Below are 24313 nucleotides of genomic sequence, written 5' to 3'. Positions count from 1 at the left end.
AGAGGTACAGTGTCAGGGCCCCTCCTCTTGAGAACATAATTGTTTTTTGCCAGCGCAGTAAATGCAATATAGCTGCTGAAATATTTCACAATGGATCCAAAAAAGTAGACATAAACATCTGTACAAATGTTCCTTTTAAGGTGGAATGGCTCAAGCAGCAGGTGGTCCAGAGAAGAGTAAAGAGGATCTCCAGAGCCGGTCATATCTCTCCTATCCCCATGAGGAGAGAGCTCCTCCCTGCTACGCACCATCAGTCCAGCGACCACATGCAGGACTTCAGCGACCCAGTGTGGAACCGCCTGTGGTACATTGTGAGTCAGATTGTTTTGTTTTGTTTTCCTTTGCCATGCTCAAGTCTGAAACATAGACACACAAACACACACAAACCCAGACAGACAGACAGAGCCTAAAATAGACCCACATTTATTCTTTACTCCTGAGGGTGAAGCTGAATGTCCCACTATTTCGCTCCACAGCAGTGCAGTGACTCCAAAGCCTGCCAGTCTCACATGAACATTGCAGCGGCCTGGAGGAGAGGGTACACTGGGAAGGGTGTGGTGGTGTCTGTCCTAGATGATGGCATCGAGAGAGAGCATCCGGATCTGAAGCCAAATTATGTAAGTGCCCTGGGATGGGACACTCTTCTTGGGAAGGGGACATTAATCATAAGCAGTTTGGCAGAGCTCTTAGTGTAAGAGCTCAGACAGATATTGCGAGCAGGGTTTTTGGGCCAAAGATTTGGAAAGGCCAGCTAAGAGTATTGGAATGGACATTAAACGTCTGATCCACTTAGCTGTTGAGTGGGCTGGTGAATAATGCTCTTTGTGATTTGTCTGATGAAATACAGTCAGATAGCTGCTGGCATGGTGTTATGTGCCGCTACTTAGTATCTATCTGATTTAGGATCCTTTTGCCAGCTTTGATGTGAACGGACAAGACCAAGATCGTTCTTCTACCAGTGCTGTTAACAAGTGAGTACTTTGTATCTCTGGAATTGTCTTTGCACCTGCTTTGCAGCTTCCCTGTCATAATCCAGAACTCTAATTAATGCATGCTTTCCCTTTCCGTTTTCCAGTAATTACATGCATGTATGGATATGCAAAGTCCCCAGTCTAAATTCTGTCTTCGCATAGCTTGATGTAACGGAAATAGCCCGTCTTCTCCTCATGCATATGCATTTAACCTCGCGTTCTGATGTTCTCCTCCTTTCTTCGAAGCCATGGGACACAGTGCGCAGGGGTGGTTGCTGCGGCTGCAAATAGCTCTCGGTGCACCGTTGGAGTTTCTTTCCACGCACGCATAGGCGGTGAGTCCATGTGACGCCATGAAACTCGCACGCCGAAGGACTTCGTGAAAGGCAAAGTTTTGTAGATACAGTAGGGGATTCAAACTTTATCATCGCTTTGGTGCTATCCTTTTCCCCCAGGCATCCGAATGCTGGATGGAGATGTAACAGACATCGTGGAGGCCCAGTCGCTTAGCTTCAGTTCAGGGTATATTGATGTTTACTTAGCCGGCTGGGGCCCAAAAGATGACGGGGCCACTCTGGATGGACCTGGACCTCTGACTCGTCTTGTTTTACAGAACAGCGTTCAAACAGTGAGAGAAAAAAGTGTGGCTGTGTTTGTTTATGTCTGTGTCCCACCTGCGGCTGTATATTTACTGCAAGAGCTGTTCTGTTTTTTTCCTCAACATCAATATGTAAATATCATAAATAAATTAATCTCCTCTGTCTGCTTTACCCAAATAATCTCAGGGCCGGCAAGGGAGGGGCTCCATCTTTGTTTGGCCGTCAGGAAACGGAGGGGAAAGAGGTGACTACTGCTCCTGTGACGGCTACAGCAACAGTATTTACACTATCTCTATCAGCAGCAGCACTCAGCATGGAAGCCAGCCAGATTACCTGGAGCCGTGCCCCTCCACGCTGGCAACGGCGTACGGCGGATGGGACAGAGAGGAGATGGTGAGTGTTGCTAACAGAGAACTTAATTAAGATTCACATGATTCAAAAAATAGCTTCTTTTCTTCCACCGTAGTGAGCAGCCATGCTCTCCTGCCATCAGTCTGTTGAAAATAGCTTTACCCAGATGCTGGAAAAACATTTTCTCGCCTCAATCCAAAGCAACATTCATATAGACACAAACACAAGTTGCCGAATCTAAAAAATATGTTGCGAAAGGCAACATTTCTGTTAACTATTAGTAGTTTGCACTGTGGAATCTCAGAGGCTGAAGTTTGCAAAAGTTGCAACTCAATGAACCACAAGAGCTCTGGGCACCTTGCTGTCCTTGAGCCAACCATGAACTCTCCTTTATTACAAAGTATTCAGTATGTCCAGTGTGTATGTGTGTTGGACTCCTGGGTCAGGACAATGATCCTAAGCACAGCAGCAAATCTACAATAGAAAGGCTCAGAGAGAAAAGAATCACGGTGTTGCAATGGCCCAGTCAAAGTCCGGACCTTAACCGGATTGAAATGCTGTGGTGGGACTTCAAAAGAGCCGTGCATGAACAAATGCCCCCCCAAAATGAAATGAAGCAATGTTGTAGGCCAGAATTCCTTCACAGAAACATGAGCAACTGGTAACGTGTCTCACGGTGTTGTGGAGACAACTTGATAACTTGTGATATACAAGCTATTAAATCATGCAAAATATGCAGTTTTTTACAGACAAGAAGAAAAACAAGAAAAACAATGGTCTACTCTCTGTAAGAGGTTATATAATTCCTTTAAATATTTAATATTTTAGACATAAATTTCCAAAAGCAATTATTATTTTACAATAAGAGGAAGAAGTGAAGCAATGCAATGCAGTGATACTGACTAAACTCCAGTTGCTTCTCCTGAACACAGATTACGAGATATTTGTCGTGTTATGACATTAATGTTTGCACGGCATTTACCACTCAGAGGGCATGAAGTTATTTAGATAATAAAATTATATTAACTGCTAATTTAAAAGTCATTTTTGCACTGTTTCTGATGATGACACGGGATGTCTTAGAGTAGTTGGATTTAACATTCACCGGCATCTTGCCAGCTGCTCAAAGCCAGAAAATACACATTTGGGATATTAAGCATTGGCTTTGGGCAGTGGTGTTGGGGGGGGTGGGGAGCATGCAACGTCTGCTGAGTGTGATAGTCTGAGACACCTGTCAATCAACTAAATATGCCCAAGACGGAGGCTCTGTGAACTTTTGTCTCTGCATAACAAAGCTGAACTTGTGAAGTCACAGAGAGGAGCTGCTCGTTCAAACCCGCAACAACAAATGATTTTGTTTTCATGTTTATTCTTAGAGCTTTAATTTTCATTAATTAAAAGCCATTACAAGAACTGTGGTGTATGTCGTCAGAACTCAGTCAGCAGTATAATATTAACATACTAGAACGGCCCGAGGAAAATTTCCTAATGTTGTGTGAAATATGTTTTGTGAAAACCAGATTTCACTCTTTTGTTTTGTCTATCTAACTGGAAAATGCCAAATACTTCTATCATGTCATGTGATTTTCAGACATTGTGGGTAAACAGAGTTGGGTAGCTGATTAGAGTAATTTGACTGAGAGCTGCTTCTCTGGCCTCAGGCTTACATGTTTTCCATTTTGTTTTCTCAACCGACACACAAAACAAAAAAAATCTAATTATGTGTACTGTGTTTGCCAGTATTTCTAATTTTTCTTTCTACAAAATGCATTATCTTGATTAATTTTTGTCACTCTGACACTTTTGTTAAATTGTTGCATTTGTCTCTGTGAGTGATCTTGTGTCTGCAAACTTAAAAATTAAGCTACTTTATGACAAATGTTACCTAACTGGTGTTTGGAAACAGGTGAGTGTGTTCCAGTTGCTGGTTAACCAGACCCATATTCTACAATATACAGCACTGTCCTGAGCTGCAATTCATTTCCAAGGAGCCAGATTTGTATTTTATTTTTTAAAATATTTTTCAAGTAGTCTTTATATAACAGGCAACTTAGCAAAAACCAAATTTATTCTTGTATCTTTAAGCACATAATTTGTTGCCTCTTTTGTTTCGTTTTGTTGTTGCTTTAGTTGAGTACTAAAAATCCAAAGATAATAGAGTTTCAGATAAAAATAGAATATCTGCACCAGTGAAGTGATTCTCAGAGAGCCATTACGGGAAAACATGTCATATGGTTTGCAGCATGTCCTTAAAAATGTTGAGGAAACTGTCCAAGTGGACAGCTCAGGCATGTTTTGCACATGTTTCAATAAATCACTATTTCCCATTTTCCCAAGAAAATATAAAGAAATGAAGGGTAAGAAACCAGACAGGATTAATTAGCTAATTTATAGCAAATCCATAACCTAAATCCTAAATATTGATCACATTAATGCTGAATCCTCCTAGTTAATTCTTGCCAGTCATTTGAATGCTTTCCAAAATGATTTGATGTGCAAAAAATACACATACAGTCAAGCAGAGTCAACAAAAAAGAGCAGTTCTGTGCTGTTCATGTTAATAGTGGGTGAATATAAAAAAATAAATATAAGTGGTTTCCTCCACAGGTGACCGTGGGTCCACAGCAGAGCTGCAGCACGGCCCAGTCAGGGACTTCCCTCGCCGCCTCTGTAGCTGCCGGTGTCATTGCTCTCACCTTGGAAGCCAAGTAAGCAGCCCTCTAATAACAGCATCCATACATGCAGCTCGTGTTCAGATCAATTTGTGCAATCGGGTGATGAGAGCATGTGGTTTCCTTCTCTTGAACGTTCAGCCCCTTGCTAACCTGGAGGGATTTGCAGCACATTATTGTCTGTACATCAAAAGCTCATCATCTCAGTGCTCCTGACTGGCGTGTAAATGGAGCCGGATACAAAGGTACTCCCATCGGATCTCTGCTGATTTTCTAATTCCACATTGTCTATTTTAATATTTGCCAGCCAAAAATAAATAAATAAATAAAAAAGAAGAATCCCCTGACTTGATAAGCATATTTTAGTAAATGTTCCTCTCAGCTCTTTTTTGGGGGAACTATAAAGCAGCGAGCATACAAACTAATGAGGTACTGTGAGCAGAAGAGCGATAAACGCCTACAAAGTCTCGGGAGTGTGTGAAGTCATTTATAAGCTACAGTGCCTTCTCTATGCCCCGGCTAATGTGCAGTGTGTGTGTTTGGGGATGTGCTGGTGTCTGTTAGTGAGCCACCTGTACGGCTTTGGCCTGCTGGATGCTGAGAGCATGGTGAAGGAGGCAGAGCGCTGGAAACAAGTCCCCTCACAGCATGAATGTGCGGAGGAGGCTGCCATCCAGCTGAGCAGGTATCAGAGATCTCTGCTTCGACTCAGGGCTTTCCTTGATTCCTCCCCTTTTATCGCACGTTATCTATTTCTGTCTCTCTTCTGGAATTGATTTCTTTCACACTGATTCGCGGTCGTACTTTAATGGGTGTCATTTTCCTTACCGCGGCTCTCCTCGTAACTTTCTCTTGCGCTTCTTGTTTTCCGTCTGTTCTTTTATCTCCACTACTCCCTGCGTCTCTTTTTTCTCTTTTCTCTCATGACAGGCTTATTCATCCGGGCTCAGTGCTAATGTCTGTGCATGAGACTACAGGCTGCTCCAGCAAGGCCCCGCAGCATGTCGCTTATGTGGAGCACGTCGTGGTCCGGGTTAACATAAGCCACGGTCGCCGTGGTGATCTCTCCATCACCCTCACGTCACCTTTGGGCACCACGTCGCAGCTGCTGGCAAACAGGTAACCGAGAGCGACGGTTTCTGCAGATTACCTGATAAACATCAAATCCTTCAAAAGCCAAATGTTTGAGTTTGACACATTTGTTAAATTAAAGGAATAATGGTACTTTTTGAAATATATAACACCGAAATATAAAACACACCTGTTAAAAGTATCAACTTCACCTTTGCTGAGATACTATTTAAAGCTGCTGTAATCAGTACTTGAGTGGTCACTGTATCTACAGCCCCTTGATCATTTTGATGTCTTTGAGCTCATCCTTTTTGTTTCCTCTTGCAACCTTACTGTTACAAGCAGGAGTGGGCTGTTGTTTTCAGTGAAAAGGTTAAAAAAAACCAAAAAAAACTGAAGTGCACCGCCTGTGAAGCACCAAACAACAGACAGAGAGTTCGTGACTGGATGGCAAGGAGACTGGAGTATTTAGCCAGTTGCTGTGCAACCGCTAGAGGTGTTAAGCTATAAGTCTTCACCGACCATTTAAAAATACAAATAAAGGGATGATTTTAATTGCTCATGTTCTACTTTCATGACGCTTTTGATCTTTGTTTTCTAAAAGGTAATAATTAGTGCGGCATCAAGGTATTAGCTGGTATCGAACAATCAGCACATAAGATGGCATTTAATGATCACAGTAACTGTTAAGTCTAATTCTTGAATGTTGTCATTGTATTTCTTAAATTTGTAAAGTCTTAGTTCAATCTATAGGATCAAGACATTCCTTTGTCTCTGACCACCTCTCCAGCCACTCTGTGCTGGGGGAGGTTTTATTGCAGATACATCCTATCTGACAGATCAGTTTCTTGTGGTGTTGCTTCCTGCTTTTATGATCCTTTTGGTGAGCAGGAAATCGTGCATACAGAGACAAACACACACACACACACACACACACACACACACACACACACACACACACATGTTCTTGCACATGCATACACATACACACACACATTGTCTTTGTAACCGAGAGGGGTCTTACGAGGGGGGTGCTTTTGCTGTGATGTGTATTGTAACAGTTTGTCAATAAATAGCTGCGAGGGAAGCTGCTCTTGTCCTGTCCAGGGTGTACCCTGCCTCCTGCCCTATGGTGGCTGGGATAGGCTCCAGCCTCCTTGTGACCCTGACAAGGATAAGCAGAAAACAATGGATGGATGGATGGGCAGCGTGACTATGGTGTAGTGGTTAATGTGTTTGCCTTACACGTGAAAAATCCCCGGTTACAAGCTTGTACACATTGTGCAAAATTCAATTTTATAACAACAAATCATAACAACAGTCACCTCAAGGCAGTTATCTGTGCCAAATCAATGAGGATCCATGTGCTGTGGTGACATCATAGGAAATAAAGGAGCAGTCATGGTGCTTATTTTATCTTAAATAATTAGACAAATTTTTTGACACTACAGAAAAATCTCAGATCTAATATTATTCCATGGAAAAAAGTAAACACACCCTTACCATTACAGGCTTAATTTCCTCCTTGTTGCTGGTTTGTATCGTTGTTTACAGTCTTTGGCATTTTTCACCAGCCTTATATGCAAAATTCCTTTAATTGGAAAATATTTGAGGGCTTTCTTAACTTGCCTGTTCCCAATCTTCCTCAAAGGGCATTTAGACGTGACTCCAGTCTAATCTGTGCTGATACGATCTGGAGCAGAATTCACTTTTTGCCTTCTGTCTGTGATTTGTCTGTGACGTGTATGTGATTCCAAAAATCCTGGTCTTTCTTTATATGCTTGTCGAAAACAATTAAGTGTTGTTTTTTATTTCAAATTAGTACCTCACAATGATTTTCCAGACAACAGACTAATTTATGTACAATAATTTATAAATCTATTTAAGTTAAGTTAAAGTTTTTTTTCCTCCAAGTGTTTCCAAGTGTTACAGAACAGTTTAGACCTTGGCTTATACCTGACCATAGGTATCTATTAAGGTTTTCAGAAGAAATCTCTAATGCAGATGAAGTAATCAACAGTCTTTAACAATGCGAGAGGTCATGTACAAGTTCAATAAAAACAGAATAATTTACAGATGTTGTAAGTCCACATATTAGCCACAGTTGAACACAGAAAACATCTAAAACTGAGAAATTTTACTATTTCATGAATTATGTCAGCAATTTTGAATGTGATGGCAGCAACAAGTCTCAAAAAAGTTGGTACAAAAAGACCAAAACTATGGAAAAGCAAGTTGTACTAAAAAGAAACAGCTGTTACAACTAATTAGGCTAAATGGTCAGTAGCATGATGGCAGAAGCAGTCTCTCAGAAGTAAAGATGAGTGGTTTAGTAGGCAAATTGTGGAACAATTGGATGATAAACATAACATTTTCAACATAAAATCGTGAAGACATCATCAAAAGTTCCCAGGGATCTGGAGACGGACCAAAATCCACATTGGATGCCCCCCGGCATTAAAGACGGGCATCATGCTGTCATGGAAATGTCTGCATGGGCTCAGGAAGACTTGGAGAAATTGATGTCTGTGAACAGTTTGCTGTGCCATCCACAAATGCCCGTTAAAGAAGAAACCATATGTGAAGATGATCCAGAAATGTTGCCCGTCTTCTCTGAGCCAAAGCTCATTTAAAATGGACTGAGGCAAAGTGGAAAACTGCTCTGTGGTCAGATGAATTGAAATTCCTTTTGAAAAACATGAACATGGCGTCCCCTGGACTAAAGAGGCGAGAGACCGTCCAGCTTGTTATCAGCGCTCAGTTCAAAAGCCTGCATCTCTGATAGTTATGGGGTGTGCATCAGCGCCTATGGAATTGGCAGGTTGCACATCTGGATAGGTACCATCAGTGCTGAGAGGTATATACAGGTTTTTAGAGCAACATATGCTCTGAAAGTCTTTTTCAGGTAAGGCCACACTCATACACAGAGAGAGGAGAGATTGAAAAAAACACGCAGGAAGCAGAAAAGATGGATTACAGGTCAGCACAGGAGGACAAGAGGGACTGTGACGATTAGATTTTTTCCATGTGATTGACTGATTTTTTTAAAATGTGAAAATGACTAGAAAACAGGACTGCATCTTTCTTATTTGCCCTTTCATACAGGACTGAATATTTATTGCTTCTATTTTATTCTATAGCGTTTTCTAGGGGATGAGCTTGCTTTTTCATATGAATGTATAAATCATTTACAAAAAGCTGAAGCTGTAATGTATTTATGAGCCATGAATAAGAACACAACACAGGGATTTGTCACGTACCCGGTTTGCCCTCCTGAAGTGAAGCATGTTTCCTATCTTTGATTCAGATAAAGCTGAAAAAATTAAGGTGATTTTGCTTTTGTGTCTTTAGGAAACACATCCTTTAAATCATCATATAACGAGTAGTAGACGAAGCAGCAGCGTGAGCACGATTATGTAATGTTTTCGTTTAGGCCTCTTGACAACTCCACCGAGGGATTTCAGAACTGGGAATTCATGACAGCTCACTGCTGGGGGGAGCAGGCAGCGGGGGAATGGACTTTGAAAATCCAGGATACTCCCTCTCAGAAGAAAGACGGCTCCAAACTAGGTCTGCTCTTCCTCTTTGTAACGTCTCAATATTATGAAACATGCACTGAACCTCGGCTCGCTGCAGTTAAAATACAGGGCTGGGCCTCGCGGGACAAAGCCTCTTATCTCTCTGCTGTTTCACAGGGGTGCTGGAGAAGTGGTCCCTGGTGATTTATGGCACAGCGGAGCGCCCGTATCCTGCGCACCGCGAGCGAGCCAGATCAGCTGAGATTCCGACGGATAGCGAAGAATACAGCGGTGAGTCATACACCCTGCATCTTGATAGTACTAAGCTTTCCCTTGTTCTATCTCCGGCCTCTCAGTCAGCAGCTTAATGAACTGGGATGCGGTGTATGCTTAATGTGGCAGGCTCTTACATAAATACAGAATAAAATCAGCAGTCTGAATAACTTCTCTCTTGTGATGTGACGTGATGCTGCTGTGACTTTGCGAGTGTTCACCCTTGCAGGACCCTGCGACCCAGAATGCAGTGATGATGGCTGTGAGGGGCCAGGCCCGCAGCAGTGTGTCACATGCTTGCACTTTTTTCTCAAGTTCAAGAACAACACAAGGTTAGCATGACTACACAGCACAGAGCTATTGGCAGATCCACAGTATGTGGCTCACACAATATGCTTTTAAAAAATGAGTCGGGTTTTTATATTGTGTCAAATCGTTGTTGAAGTTCACAGGTTTCTGTGGCTATGATTGTAATTTACACATGAGGACAAAATTACTATGCCCCTCCCCCTTATGGAATTTTATGTTTTTGTCAAAAATTTCTCAGTTTAGGTTTTTCTTTGTTTTTTTTAGACAGAGCATTTCTAAACATACTGGTTTTCTTCAAAAGCATGAATTCTTTTGTTAGCCCCCTGAAAAACTGACCTTTTCATTGAGTCACAGCACAAACCACTGATGTGGTTTAACTTTATAGCTTAATTTTATGGATATGCAAAGTTATCACAGCCTTTCTAGAGTGTCAGTGACTGGAGTGTCATTCAAAGAGAGCCACACATCTGGCAGATGTAGCAAACAAAATATTTCAAAGATCCTGGAAAGAAAACTAGCGAGAGACTCCAGAATAACTGCAAAGACTCTAATCAATAACTAATAGCCAAATCAGGAATTATAGTCTCAAAAGGGACAGTGACTAGAACTAGGCACGGGAGTGGGCCATGAGGTTGCAGACCAAGAATAACTTCACTGCCGCAGAAGAGAAACCTTCAAGCCAGACTGAAGTATGCTAAGGACAACCTGGAGAAAGACTATGCATACTGGACGGGCATCCTTTGGTCAGGTGAGTTGATACTTGAGCTCTTTGGCCACATAGATGTTGCTTATGTTTGGAGAAAGACAAGAGAGGCAAACAACCAAAAGAATACCATCCTGACAGTTAAAACATGGTGGCAGGAGGTGCTTCAGTGTGTCTGGAACTGGGAATCTCATCAAGGTGGAAGAAGTTACAAAGAAAGAAGGATGTTTGACCATCTTGGAAGAAAACCTCAAGTAGTCAGCAGCAAAACTGGGTCTGCATCATTGCTGTTTTTTAACATGACAATGACTCAAAACATGTGTCGGGCCTGGTGAAGGACTACCCCTAGGAGACCAAAGTGACGGTTACTGACTGGTCTGCACAGAGCCTGACAGATCTGAAAATCTGTAGCTCCAGGTCGGTGCCACAAGATCATGAAATCTGGAGGAGCTTGAGAGACTCGCCAAAGAAGAATGGGCTGGGGTTGCTCAGGAGAGGAGTGTGAGATTTGCTGAAAACTTCAGGCTGTTATCCAGCAAAAAGGACACATGGCTGAGCATCAGGGGTCTGGTAATTCTGTCCTTGGTAGTTTTGGGGTTTTATGAATTACTTTTGCTTTTCATTGTACTAAAAACAAATATTTGTTCAAATTAAATTATCTAATTTATTTCCATGTACATTTTCCATGTAATTTTGTTACATAATACAATGTTAAATTTCCGTTTAATGGAATCTGGTCAAATTAAGATAACTCCATTTGTATACATTCAGTTTATAGCAAGCACATTTTCTTAATTATTAATTACTTGAATAAATAAATCTTTGATTCTACGTATTTCAGTTTTATTTCAGTCAAAATTATTGCTTCATGCTTATTGAGGGTGAAAAATAGTTTTTATTTGAGTGTGTCCTCATCTCAAAAATTGACCCGCAATATAATTTTTTCCACTCCGAATCAATAGCAACACCTCTCGTCCTCTGTGTCCTCTGGTTCATGGCTGTCCGATAGGTTGTGCGTATCAGGATGTCCCAGGGGATTCTGGGGTGACCGTCGGCGTTGTAAGAGGTGCTATGCCTCCTGTGAGAGCTGCACTGGAAGTCGGAGTGACCAGTGCACTTCCTGTCAGCCTGGTCATCACCTGACTGAGGGGACCAATACCTGCACAGCGATCTGTGGGGAAAACTACTACCTCGACCACGGTTGGTTCTGTTTTGTGAAATTTTTTGTGATTAAATTAATGCGACAGAAGAAAAAAAAATCCTTGACTGGGTTACAGAGGAGCGGTTTGAATGCAGCTGCACTAATGAATAGTCAGTTGACATAACTGCAGTTGAAGGTATGTGAGTAAGATTGATTAATGGCTCTGATGTGTATATTCCATGCGTATTGTTTGATTTCCCCACAGATGCAAACATGTGCAGAAAGTGCAGTGAAAACTGCTTGAAGTGCACCTCCTACAGCATCTGCACAGAATGCAAACCACACACAAGGTGAAACAAACTCTCTGATGATGCTCAAATTAACTGCTCGGTAAACACCACTCCTTCTCCCCTAAGCCTCTGAGAATACTGATTCTCCTCACACACGCGAGCAAACACACACACAAACCCTCAGCAGAATCATAACATTTCTAGAAAGATAAGTTTATCTTAATCGACGCTTTGCTGTATTGCTACTTGAAAGGACAAAACATCTCGGACAAAGAGTTCGAAGTTTCCGGAATAAAGCTTTCACTGACTCAGTTCACCGAGTGTTTGTGGTGGTGTTGCTGTGGGATGAAAGCAGTGACTCATCCGTTTTGGTGTCACATGATTGACTGTGTGTGTCACGGTGCCACATGCTCGCTCCATCCTCTCTAGTCTACAGGGGAACCGGTGCCAGCGGAGCTGCGCAGCCGGATTCTACCATGACCCGCAGGAAGTCGCGTGCAAGCCTTGTCACCAGGCCTGCGCTACCTGTGCAGGTGAGAGCGGGGGTCAAAAGTCACATTTTGGTTTTGTTTTTTACTGCTGCCGTTTGCATTAATAATAATAATAATAATGGATTGGATTTATATAGCGCTTTTCACGCCCCATTGCTCCTTTATGTCCTTTATCCAGTAATCCAGTTAAGTGTGTGTGTGTGTGTGTGTTCTCCTCATGCTGCACCAGGTGCAGGTGTTGAGGCGTGCAACACTTGTGCAGAAGGCTACTTGATGGAGGAGTGGAGGTGCGTGTCCTCCTGCAGTGCTGGCTTCTACGCCACAGAACCAAACCCAGAGATAGCTGATGGGCACAGGATATGTAGGAGGTGAGCTCACTGGTGTGTGCTCAGGTGTGGGAGGTTTGTTTATCTGCTGGTGGCAGGCCTTATTCTGGTGGTTGGCTTCCACGTGTGTTTGTGCTTGTTTTGGCACTCATGTTTGTTGTTGCTGTGCGCCTGTATGGAGTGGGGTTTAGTTATTTTTTCTGTGTGTGTTTTGTGTGGTCAGGATTTTTGTGTGAAGGGTTCACTTGTTCACTCTCTGTGCTCCTCTCTTCAGGTGTGACGCCAGCTGTCTCACCTGTGTGGGGCCGAGCCGATGGAACTGCAGCAGCTGTTCCAGCGGTCACAGCCTGCAGAGGGGAGCGTGTGCTGCTGACACCGAGTGCACGGACGGTCGGTCGGCCGTCTTCCACATTTTATTCTTGACACGTTTGGTTCATAAATTTAAATGATATTTAACACAGAAGCAAAATCCATTAATATGTGTCAGTTTAGCATCTCTGAGTCATTCAGATTTTTTTTGTTAAACCAGAAGTCATTCAGCCGTGGCACATGAAAACCACCTCTGCACCTCAGATGGTTATTCATTTCTGAGTCAGTGTGCTTCTCCTGCTTTCTGTCTAACAGGAGAGTACCAGGACAGTAACGGGGAGTGCCACGCGTGCCACGCAACGTGCCTGAAGTGCACAGGGCCGCAAAGCGAAGACTGCATCAGCTGTATTTCTTCACAGTGAGCTGGACTTGACTGTTTTAGATTGAGTGCATGCCACTGTTTCTCTATAATACATGATATTTCGCTGGGTGTGAGCCTGAAATAATATTTCCCTGATGAATTGTTATTGCCATTGTTTGCAAGCTAGTACGACATTGATTCTTTCTATGTAATACGATGAAATAAGCCTTGGTATACAGCTGAAACACTTATGACAGGGTGATTTATATATATATATATATATAAATATCCCCATCAAACCTCTCGATAAATAATTATTTCTTTTTATTTTAACGTAAAAATAGCACAAAAAAAGAACGTGTCTGTTTCAAAGCTTCAACCTGAGAGGTGCCACTGCAAACTGACTAACTCTGGGTTCAGGCAGCCCTCACAAACTACAGATGTACTCCACCCAAGCTGCCCACTTGGGGCAAAATATAAATAAAGCACAAAATGTGCCGTTTATGGTCTCAAGGAAACTGTACCTTAACACTTAATTACTTAATGATAAGCATCATCCTATCACCCTTTCTGTTCCTGTTATCCAAGTTCTGACTCCATGATTGGAGGGAGCTCTGTGAGGGAGATAGCATCTGTAAAAGGACTCCATTTCTTGTCATGAATGAAGCATACAGCTCGTGGCTATTGTTGTCATGTTGCTGACCAGATGTCTCCCTGATGCTCCTCATGGATAAAATGTCAAAAAAAGAAGACTCCCACATTACCCACATTTCAGCCAACATTCCCACCCTTTCTTCTCCTCCTCCCTTTGTCGGCACATCCAGCTACATCTGTGTAAATGCACCATATGGTACACGCTGGGATTTAAATGAGTTCAGCTCATTTACATACTTATAATTCATATGTGTTGATTTTGTGATGTTGATGTTGCCTGCTGCAGGGCTCTGGATGAGGGCCGCTGTGTGGTGGGATGCGCCAGTGGGAAGTACCAGTCGGGTGGCCGGTGTCACCTGTGCGACCACACCTGTGCCACGTGTGTGGACGCGGGGCCAGCCAACTGCACGAGCTGTGACACCGGTGAGTACGAAATGAGTAGCTCGCGGTAAGTGTGACGTGGTGTGTGCAGTATGTGAATGGAAAACTGGCTGAGACATTAAAAAGATGAAAAGGAAGGAAAAATTATATTTTGTAAATATAAAGCCACAAACTCCCCAAGGGCTACACTAAAACTTTGAGATTTAGGCTGGAGCCTATCCCAGCTGTCATGAAGTGAGAGGCATGGTGCACACCATGTACAGGTGTACAAACGGGTTCATCCTCATTTTCATGCGCCACCCTCCCTGACTCTGTCTTTATTGTTTCTCACACTCTTCATGAATCCATCTGGAGGCCCCGTGAGCCGCAGGCAGTCCTCACTGAGGCCTTCCCCAAACCCCAGCCACAGATTAATGCTTAGTCCATTCACCATTCTCTTAAAGAAATGGCCTCAAACCTAACTACAGACGTGGCTTTCTAGTGAAATTGCTGTTTATTCTCCAGATAAGTTTAAGGTGGAGCGTTACCTCTATAAAGGCATGTGTCTGGACGCCTGTCCTGAGGCTTTCTACCACACCAAGCAGAGGACCTGCGAGCCCTGTGTAGACCACTGCCGACTCTGCACAGGCCCCAACCACTGCCTGAAGTGTAACGCCTCCTACTATGTCTCTGATGGATCCTGTGTTAAGCTGGAGTGTGGGGAAGGTAAGCAAGGTTGCATGTTGAGGAGTGTTTAAGGAGCGTTGTTTCACACCTGTCCACACTGACCTCGCGCTCTCACCCTCCGCTCTCTGTCTCCTTTCTCAGGTGAGGTGGAAGACCCAGATTATGACGACTGCATGGCCTGCGAGCAAGGCTGCAAGAAGTGTGTCCTGTGTAAGTCATGACCCAGTAGCCATAATAAAGTTTTCCCAAATGAATGTCGCCCACAGTGGAAAAAAATTAAGGTGTCCCCGCCCCCTTAAGGTCCCCTTAAAAAAAAAAAGGCGACTGAATTTTTCTTTTTCTTTTTTTTTTGTCTGCTTTTGACAGATAACCCCAGGCATTGTCTGTCCTGCATTGAGGGCTTTTACAAGTAAGGCTGTGTGCCTCGCTCTCACCGTGTGTGATCTCGCCATTCTGGGCTCACTTTTCTCTTTCATTTAATCTCTGAGCTAATGCAAAAGACCTCCGCTGGCAGTGAGAGTAGAGTTCATGTTTGTGTGTGATGCAAACATCAACCGTTGCTTTTTGTCGTCAGTTTCCAGGATGGCTGCTACAAAAACTGCCCAGCTAAGACGTACAGCGTAGAAGAAGAAATGACCTGCATTCCGTGTGACGACAACTGCGTGAGCTGCGATGAACACGAGTGCTACTGGTGTGAGAGCGACCTCTTCTTATTAGGTAATTTGCCCTCGTTGGGTAAGACGTGAAGCTACACTCAAAGAATATTTTCCTAACCCATTCGACCAGATTCCATTAAATGTAACATTTTTACATTGTAAGTATGTAACAGAATTATATGGAACCTTCATGTAATTAAATTACTTACATCAGCAATTTTGGAGATAAATATTTTTGGAGTTTGTAAAGGATTATTTACATCATCGTTATTGAAGTGCTATAAGTTATCAGCATGGACAGAGACCCTGTCATCATTTTATTTGCAATGACATATGAAATCATTTTTTAAGAGTAAAGCATGAGATTAGATGGATTTTTGTGATGCGTGCCATTAAATGCTTTAGTATTATAACTATCTAGATAGAAAATATAATAGGCAAGTAACTGGATAGGTCAATTAGTGCACAAGCAAACAAAAACTGAAATATTATTTTATAAAAATGGCATATCCATCCATTTCTTAGATCCAGTATAGTGAAGGAGGCTATGTAGATGGTTGGTCTGACAGAAGAGGATTCTAGGGAGAGGCAGGTGATCTGCTGTGACTCGTAAAGGGAGCAGCTGGAAGATGAATAAGATCCATTTTCTTCCGGTTATCCAGCTCAGGCCCATGAATGGTGTGATGGAGGGTGACAATCCCAGCTGACATAGGGCAAGAATCAGAGTACACCCTGGACAAGTCACCAATCTGTTGCAGGGTGACAAAGAAACACCTATGGCCAGATTTTAGAATTTTTGAAAGTTAGAAAAGAAAGAAAAGCTTTAAGATAACATGGATAATCCACAAAGGACCAGTTGGACCTCACCAGTCCTCCCAGTCTTCAGTAAAAATAATTTTTTTCTCACAGATGGTTAGTCATTTATTAGAGCAATCGTTAAAAACCAATGCAAATGACTTGTTTTTTCATATATTAATATATTATTAATTATATTAATACATAGTGATACTGTCTTTGGGTAATTTAGTATTTTAGTAATTCTAAACTTTTTAAACTGATGTGTGAAACTGCTGAAGGCTGCTTTAATGTAAAGTGCAGCCTGCCCACCTGGATCACATGAAGTACTTATCAGAGGCTACGTTTTTTTTTCCTCAGAGGGGAAGTGCGTTTCAGAATGTCCGGATGGTTTCTACGGCGATGAAGACTCCAATAACTGCGAGGAGTGTCACTCGGACTGTGTGACATGTAGCGGCCCCGAGGACGAGGACTGTCTGTTGTGTGAGGAGGGAAAGGCGCTAGAAAATGGAGAGTGTGTGTCTGACCATGAGGTCTGTCCCATTAAGACCTTTCTCAGCGGTGAGACTAATACTTGTATTCCACTAATCCATCTGTCTGCCCATAATGAATCAGGGATTTGGGCACTTTCACAGGAGCAGAAAAGAAATCTTGGAGGGTAATTGGTCTGTGTGCCACTGTCCCTGAACTCTGTACCAACTTAAGTACCCAAAAACAGAATGCATGTCAGCCAGACACAGAATTAGAAATAATTGATTGTGTGCGTTGAACATTTTGTTCCCTTCGCAAATTAGTTTGACAGACCTTAAACAATGTATGGTAATTAGTTTGAGGCAAGACATCTTAATTATTAGAAACTTAAATAACTCTGAGAAAAGTGCATAGGTTAATACAAAGATTGAAAACGAGCACGGGGAAATAAAGTTATTCTCAAACTTTAAATCTGAGCAGTGACAAAGCTCAATTTAAGTTTCAAATGAGTACTCGTTTTAGGTTTTAAGTCTTCGATAGCTTAGATAAGTTAGACAGATGAGTAATGTATCATCTGTTGAATCTAAATAAAAAGCAAAAGGACAAGTAAGGGTTTATCCATGATTATGTTGGAATTAGTTTTTCCCCACTTTGTGTGAACTGTAGCCGGCACCTCTGGCTGACTTCTAGCATGGTAAATGGTATGTCATCCAGATATGGGCCAGGCCTGGCGTAGATGGCACTGTTTATGTGATGGCATGCCATATCTGTCCCGATTGTGGTTTGGTTTATGTGGCCCAGGCTCATAGAAAACAGGTCTGGCCTGGACCTGGCATCAAGCTGGCACTTCTGACTGACTGATGTCATGGCAGAGTGTAAACCAGACGTGGGCCAGGTCAGGCAGTGATGTTCCTATGTGTTCCTATTTTCCTATTTTAGTTAGAAGACCCAAATGCCATGTTGCAATACTATACTGCTATAGTAGCCAACGTTTCAAATGCAGGTTTCTGAGTGTACACTTTATCCAAAACCTAGTGAGGGTTTACTCATGTTTACCACTGGGTGGCTGTAGTTCAGGAGGTAGAACAGGTCACCTACTGATCGGAAGCTTAGTGGTTCAATCCCTGGTTCCTTCAGTCTGCATGTCAAGAGTGTGAATATGTATGAATGTAGTTAGGAAGCACTCAGTTTAGACAAAGTGTGTGATTGGGTGAATGTTGTATAGAGTACTTTGAGTAATCCACGAGAGTAGAAAGCGCTATATAAGAATCAGTCCATTCACTGTCTGAACAGAGTGTTGTCATGTTACTTTTGCGCTATTATGTTCCGGCACATGTTGTAATTACATGGCTTTATTAAGGTACACATTAGGCTGACATCGGAGGCCAGAGCTGAAACTGTTCTGGGCCAGCACAGGGCCAGCAGTGTGTCTGCAACTGGCCCGTGGCTGCACACAACTTACACATGGCCCACATACCGCAAAGAATGACGGCCCTTTGGTGGCCCAAACCAGGTTTGCCAGAGGTAATCAACACATGGGCCAGCACAGGACCACCAGTGTCTCTGCAACTGGCCTTGTGCTGGCCCATGTGTGGGCCACCTCTGGCAAACCAGATCTGGGCCACCAAAGGGCCGTCATTCTTTGCGGTATGTGGGCCATGTGTAAGCACATTGTGTGGTCCAGATCCGGGCCATACCAATTTTGCTATGTGGGATGTTGTGATCGAGGCATTTCAGTCAAAAGTAGAAGCTATGAAAGATTACTAAGCATACAAACTGACCACAGAACACAGATTTGCTGGGTCTGTCAAATAGTATAAAAGTTTCCAGGAAATTGGGATGAGAACTGTAGAAGTCACTGACAGTAAATAGTAATATTTTGACATTTTTACTGTTCAGACATGACCTAAAAATCTATTGAATTAAAACATCTTTGTAGATGTTTTAAGAGTTTGGACAGTGTTAGCCTCACCAGCTTCAAAGATGGTAGCTGTTTCAGTTTCACCAAGTCACCCAGTTGTGCTAATAAGCTGGTAGCTCAAGTTTTATATAATATATAAACTGTTTGAATTAGACTAAACGCAATATTCTAGCTTCCAGCGCATACACTTGTTGGCCACTTTTAGGTACACATCTACACATGTTTAAATATCTGTAACTGCTTATTAAAGCAGATATCAAATCTGCAACTCGGTGGATTTAGGCATATATAGACGGTCAAGATGACCTGCTGAAGGTCAAACTAAGCATCAGAATGGGGAAGAAAGCTGTTTTAAGTCACTTTGAATGCGTCATGCTTGTTGGTCCCAGACTGAGTTCACCTTCATTACTGAGAAGTGCTGTAGCCTGTTTGAGCATTGTTGCTGGTCAAGTGTCCAGCCCAGTACTAGCGAGTAAGCCTAATAAACTGTCCGATGAGTCTATAAGAAGATTGGCAACCATTCTCTGAGGTTTCAAGTGATTAAAACGTAATTTTGTTAACAAACACTTTCAGTACATGAATGAAGTTTTTCGGGCAGAATAACAAAATACACCTGGTTCTGGGTCAGTTTGCGTCTGTTATGTGTTGTGTTGTTAGATGACACTTTATGATGATTGTAGTGTTGTTGCCCTCCAGATGGGGAGTGCGAGGACTGCCACCCATCCTGTGAGTCCTGCGCTGGACCGGAGAAGAACCAATGTACAAAATGTGCAAAAGGTTTGTCACTGGTTTATTGTTTTTAAGCTGTTTCAGACCTCAGCAGCTTGCTGTCTGAGCTCTGAGCTAACAATGATGACGTTCATCTTTTGTTATTTGTCCTTCAGGGCGATTTTTGACCACGCAGCAAACATGTGTGTTAAAGTGTCCGGGGGGCTTCATTGCCAGTCAGCTGAGCGGTGTGTGCGAGGCGTGCCCTGCAGGTTGTTTGCAGTGTGTGGACGCTCAGCACTGCATCCGCTGCCAGAGTGCTCGCAAAGCTCAGTTGTTCCTACAGGATGGGCAGTGTGTTCAAGAGTGTGTGAGGTCAGGAGGTCGATCCTATTGCTGCTATCTTCTAAATGTCACACAAGATGTTTGAGGCACATCTTCTGGCGAGCCAAAAATAAATGTCAGAAGATGCCTGTGATTTTGACATTTCCTACGTGATGTTCTATTAAATTTTTTATGTACTTAAAGCCAGAACCCTATATTGATCTTGCTGAAGCTCCAAGCTATGAAGCTTCATTTAAACTTTCTGACCATGTGACCTTTTTTTACTATTTGCTAAGTGGCCTCCTTTACCAGTACATGTTATTCCTACATGGTTTGCAGCAAGAACAAAGCGAATAACAGAATAAATACAAACCTAATGGAAAGTATATTTTAAGTGTGCTGCCCTGCGTTTTCTACCTGTCCATCAAGCTCTGTGTTGCTTCCAATAGGGGCTTTCCTGCAGGCCAGGTTTGTCATAGCTGTGCACCTGGCTGTGCATCTTGTGCGAGGAATGCTACCCACTGCCTCAGCTGTGAAGAACCTCTTCTCCTACACAAGCACCAGTGTGTAGACAAGTGTCCTCCAGCACACACTGTGCAGGAGAGAGAATGCCAACCCTGCCCCTCAGCCTGCCAGGAGTGCGACCCACTCGGCGTTTGCACAGGTACTGAAATGCAATGCAAACTACGACAAATTCAGCTGTAGGAGCTTTTTCAGTCTTCCGCTTTTAGCTCTTTCTGTGCTTTTACTATTCTTTTGTCAGCATACATGACTGACTCCATATGATTACCAGCAGCATTACAACACAGCAAGCATTATGCATGATTCCTTTTTTTTTTTTTTTTTTTTTTTTCTTTCGCCTGTCCCATTTGGTTCTTTAGCCATCAGAATTGTTGTCTGAAGACCAACAAGGATACCCAATGGATTTACTTTGCCAAATGGATCATCGTGGCATTGCCGTATTGGTCCATTTGGTCGATCTTTGTTTTTATTATTTATTATATTTTATTTTCAGATGTTACAGACGGGACAGACATGAGTGAGAGATAGGAAAGGGAGAAAGAAAGAGGAAGGAAAGGAAAAACAGAAGGGGAGAGGGACAGTGAGAAAGGGGGGGAGAAAAAAAATAAAAATCTCCTGGATCACCTGTTGAGAGAAGAATAGAAAACAAGCAAAAAAAGACAAAAAAAACAAAAAACAAAGCAACATACTAAACACAACACCATCGCATTAATCTAGCTAAGTGTAAACAGCAGTAAATACTAAATATTCAATGTTGTTGTGCAGCACGCAGGACAGATGTGCTTCGAAGTAGCAACCAAGAAAGGTGTAATTTGGGTCTACGAGCAGTGAACACCCGTGTGCATACCTGTGTGGATCAGCGCGCTTGTATTCCAAAGGTTTCTCCATGTAACGATCTGCTAGGGAGTGTGGGGGGGCCACAGCCCCGTCCTCCAGGGTGTGAAGCAGGTATGGAGGAGATCAAAACTCCAGACATCCAGAGGCCCCCAGAACACAAGAAACCATGGAAGACCAACAGAGGGGCAGCCGCGCCACTGTTCCAGTAAGAGCTGAGGAGAGTCCCAGATGAGGGTTCACTCAGCAGCCGCGGAGCAGAAGCCAGGGGGAGTTGCAGTGACGCGCCCGTGAGCTCCGCCGGCCGCCAGCTGTGCCTGAGTGACCGAGCCCCAGGCCGAGAGGCCGGGGGCACCCCACCCCCGAAGGGGCCCGAGCGAGCCCCAGGCTCCAGGCCCCGATAAGCGGCCGCCAAGGAGTGAGCCGGTGTGTACCTGGACGCCCACCCCCAGACACAAAGAACCACCAACGCACCGACACCTGAGGGAGTCCGCCACCGGCAGGGGAAGTGGTGGTAGGTGGAGATAGGCCTCCAAACCTTGGAGGGCCTAAGATGTCCCCAGAGAGGTGGCGTCTGATACCCAACCTGACATATAGACACAGACATACAGGCACACACAGACACAAACATCCATTCCCCCCCTCATGCTCTCATATGCACTCACTCCACACTCAACCAACGTGGAGACAGACATAAAGAGACGCTGTACACACGATCACACTCCCCAAGCGTACTCTACAAACCGGGTCTAGGTACCCTTGCCCCTGGAGGGGGGAACTGCACCCAGACCCAGGTGGTGTTACCCTTTTCCCTGCGGTGGGGAGAGGCAGACCACCCCGACTCCGTAGCAGCAGGGAGGCCCCACACTCCAGACCGCAGTCGGACGGCCAACTCCACCTAGCCCTCCCGCTCCAGCAGGCCGCAGAGAATGATTCCTGTACAGCATGTTCTTTACAACTATAAGCATTTATTTTTTCCTAAAGCATTACTATGGGGTTGCCATTTAGTTCAATACTTTAAATAACTATTGGAGTGCAGTACAATTTCAAACACATCGTCACAATTCCCCCAGGTTGATTTGTGCAATCACATGGGAAAAAAAGTGCACCACCTTTAAGTTTAATGTTTTATTTATCGGGGCATAATTTAAAAAAAACTTCATAATAAAGAGTGAATAATTTTCCATATAGCTGTATCAGTCTCTCACATTGTTGTGGAGAAATTTACATTACATTGTTGCTTTCATTTATTAGGGTTTGTTTATGTTTCTGTCATCAAATTTCAGTTGATGTCATGATACGTTGTGTGGCAGGCAGGAGAAGGACCCAATAGCAATATTCACAAACACGGGGATGAACTTAAGAAACACAGCTTTAATGCTGGCAGGACAGAATACAGGACATGCAAAACTAAACCGGAAAAACGTAAACTAATACTCGAAGGTAGACACAGGGAGATCCACACAACATGAGGGAGAACACGACGCCGAACAGAGGGAGACTCAGACAGAAATACACAGAGGGTAAACGAGGAAAGTGGGCACACACGGGGAACACAGGTGACACTGATAATCATAACGAGACAGGGCGGGGTGAACTGAACATGACATGTAGAGGCACAGAGGTTCCGACAGGAGGAGAGAGAGCACGGGGAAAACACAGACATAACGGGCTGGGGAAACATGAAACAACCACAAAGGGAGACGAGGGCTCATCAATACATAGAGGGCACACAGGGGGGAGAGAGCCATGAAGGGAAAACACTTAGGGAACAACACAACAGGGCAACTCAGAAGACATGGCCTAAATAAGGAACGAAATACAAAAATACAAAGAACTAAGAATACTGGGCCCACATGGCCCAGGACCATGACATCACCCCCCCCTAAAGGGCTGGCTCCCGACAGCCCAAACCCGAGAAACAAAAACAAAAACAGAAAACAACCCACCCAGGGCGGGAGGCGGGGGACCAGGACGGAGGGACCAGAACGGGAAACAAAATAAACAACAGAAAACACGGGAGCACATGACCATAGTCAAAATAAAGTTCAGGGGGCCGACCCAGAGCCCACAGGCACCAGAGTTCACGGGTCACACGGTCGGGGGGCCGACCAGGCGGGTGGCACAGGTGGCAGAGCTGGTCCGGAGGCCGGCCGCGCGGAAGGCAGCGGCGGCGGCGAAGGAGACGACGGAGCAGTTCAGGAGGCCGGCCGCGCGGAAGGCAGCGGCGGCGACGAAGGAGACGACGGAGCAGTTCAGGGGGCCGGCCGCGCGCAAGGCAGCGGCGGCGGCGAAGGAGACGACGGAGCAGTTCAGGGGGCCGGCCGCGCGCAAGGCAGCGGCGGCGGCTCTCCAGTGTCAGGCGTACTGGCCGAGGCCCGGTGGGCACAGGACCAGTCGAGGCGGGACCAGTCAAGGCGGGACCAGGCGAAGCACAGGCTGAGGCTGCAGCAGACGAAGGCTCTGAGGCTGCAGCAGACGAAGGCTCTGAGGCTGCAGCAGACGAAGGCTCTGAGGCTGCAGCAGACGAAGGCTCTGAGGCTGCAGCAGACGAAGGCTCTGAGGCTGCAGCAGACGAAGGCTCTGAGGCTGCAGCAGACGAAGGCTCTGAGGCTGCAGCAGACGAAGGCTCTGAGGCTGCAGCAGACGAAGGCTCTGAGGCTGCAGCAGACGAAGGCTCTGAGGCTGCAGCAGACGAAGGCTCTGAGGCTGCAGCAGACGAAGGCTCTGAGGCTGCAGCAGACGAAGGCTCTGAGGCTGCAGCAGACGAAGGCTCTGAGGCTGCAGCAGACGAAGGCTCTGAGGCTGCAGCAGACGAAGGCTCTGAGGCTGCAGCAGACGAAGCACAGGCTGGACCAGGCGTAGCAGAAGGTGGCTGGATGGGCTCCTCGGGCCCTCCAGCTGATGTGGCATGGTGCTGGACGGGCTCCTCGGGCCCTCCAGCTGAGACAGGAGGCTGAACGGGCCCCTCGGACCCTCCAGCTGACGTGGCATGA

The 24313-nt window shown here is 44.4% G+C and overlaps 1 protein-coding gene across 1 annotated transcript in view; it reads left to right on the top strand.

Moving 5' to 3' along the window:
• pcsk5a (proprotein convertase subtilisin/kexin type 5a) overlaps window positions 1-24313 on the top strand; it is a 43270-nt gene that overhangs the window by 3315 nt on the left and 15642 nt on the right. The window contains exons 3-31 of the mRNA XM_085358387.1: window positions 141-311; window positions 477-617; window positions 904-971; window positions 1218-1306; window positions 1427-1599; window positions 1757-1963; window positions 4529-4629; window positions 4735-4838; window positions 5158-5278; window positions 5524-5712; window positions 9098-9234; window positions 9360-9473; window positions 9685-9787; window positions 11477-11667; window positions 11874-11958; window positions 12328-12431; window positions 12619-12757; window positions 12990-13105; window positions 13340-13442; window positions 14326-14462; window positions 14925-15125; window positions 15228-15296; window positions 15453-15495; window positions 15661-15803; window positions 16898-17098; window positions 18086-18088; window positions 19626-19706; window positions 19814-20007; window positions 20391-20625. Coding sequence (XP_085214513.1) covers window positions 141-311; window positions 477-617; window positions 904-971; window positions 1218-1306; window positions 1427-1599; window positions 1757-1963; window positions 4529-4629; window positions 4735-4838; window positions 5158-5278; window positions 5524-5712; window positions 9098-9234; window positions 9360-9473; window positions 9685-9787; window positions 11477-11667; window positions 11874-11958; window positions 12328-12431; window positions 12619-12757; window positions 12990-13105; window positions 13340-13442; window positions 14326-14462; window positions 14925-15125; window positions 15228-15296; window positions 15453-15495; window positions 15661-15803; window positions 16898-17098; window positions 18086-18088; window positions 19626-19706; window positions 19814-20007; window positions 20391-20625 — 3763 coding nt within the window. The remainder of the gene's footprint in view (window positions 1-140; window positions 312-476; window positions 618-903; window positions 972-1217; window positions 1307-1426; window positions 1600-1756; window positions 1964-4528; window positions 4630-4734; window positions 4839-5157; window positions 5279-5523; window positions 5713-9097; window positions 9235-9359; window positions 9474-9684; window positions 9788-11476; window positions 11668-11873; window positions 11959-12327; window positions 12432-12618; window positions 12758-12989; window positions 13106-13339; window positions 13443-14325; window positions 14463-14924; window positions 15126-15227; window positions 15297-15452; window positions 15496-15660; window positions 15804-16897; window positions 17099-18085; window positions 18089-19625; window positions 19707-19813; window positions 20008-20390; window positions 20626-24313) is intronic.

Source organism: Diplotaxodon limnothrissa, linkage group LG7 (assembly GCF_057381915.1).
Source record: "Diplotaxodon limnothrissa isolate DT_005_m linkage group LG7, D_limnothrissa_male_GT1.1, whole genome shotgun sequence".
Lineage (NCBI taxonomy): Eukaryota > Metazoa > Chordata > Actinopteri > Cichliformes > Cichlidae > Diplotaxodon > Diplotaxodon limnothrissa.
Note: the sequence above shows the minus strand (reverse complement) of the source record. Positions and strands in the feature narration are given on the sequence as shown.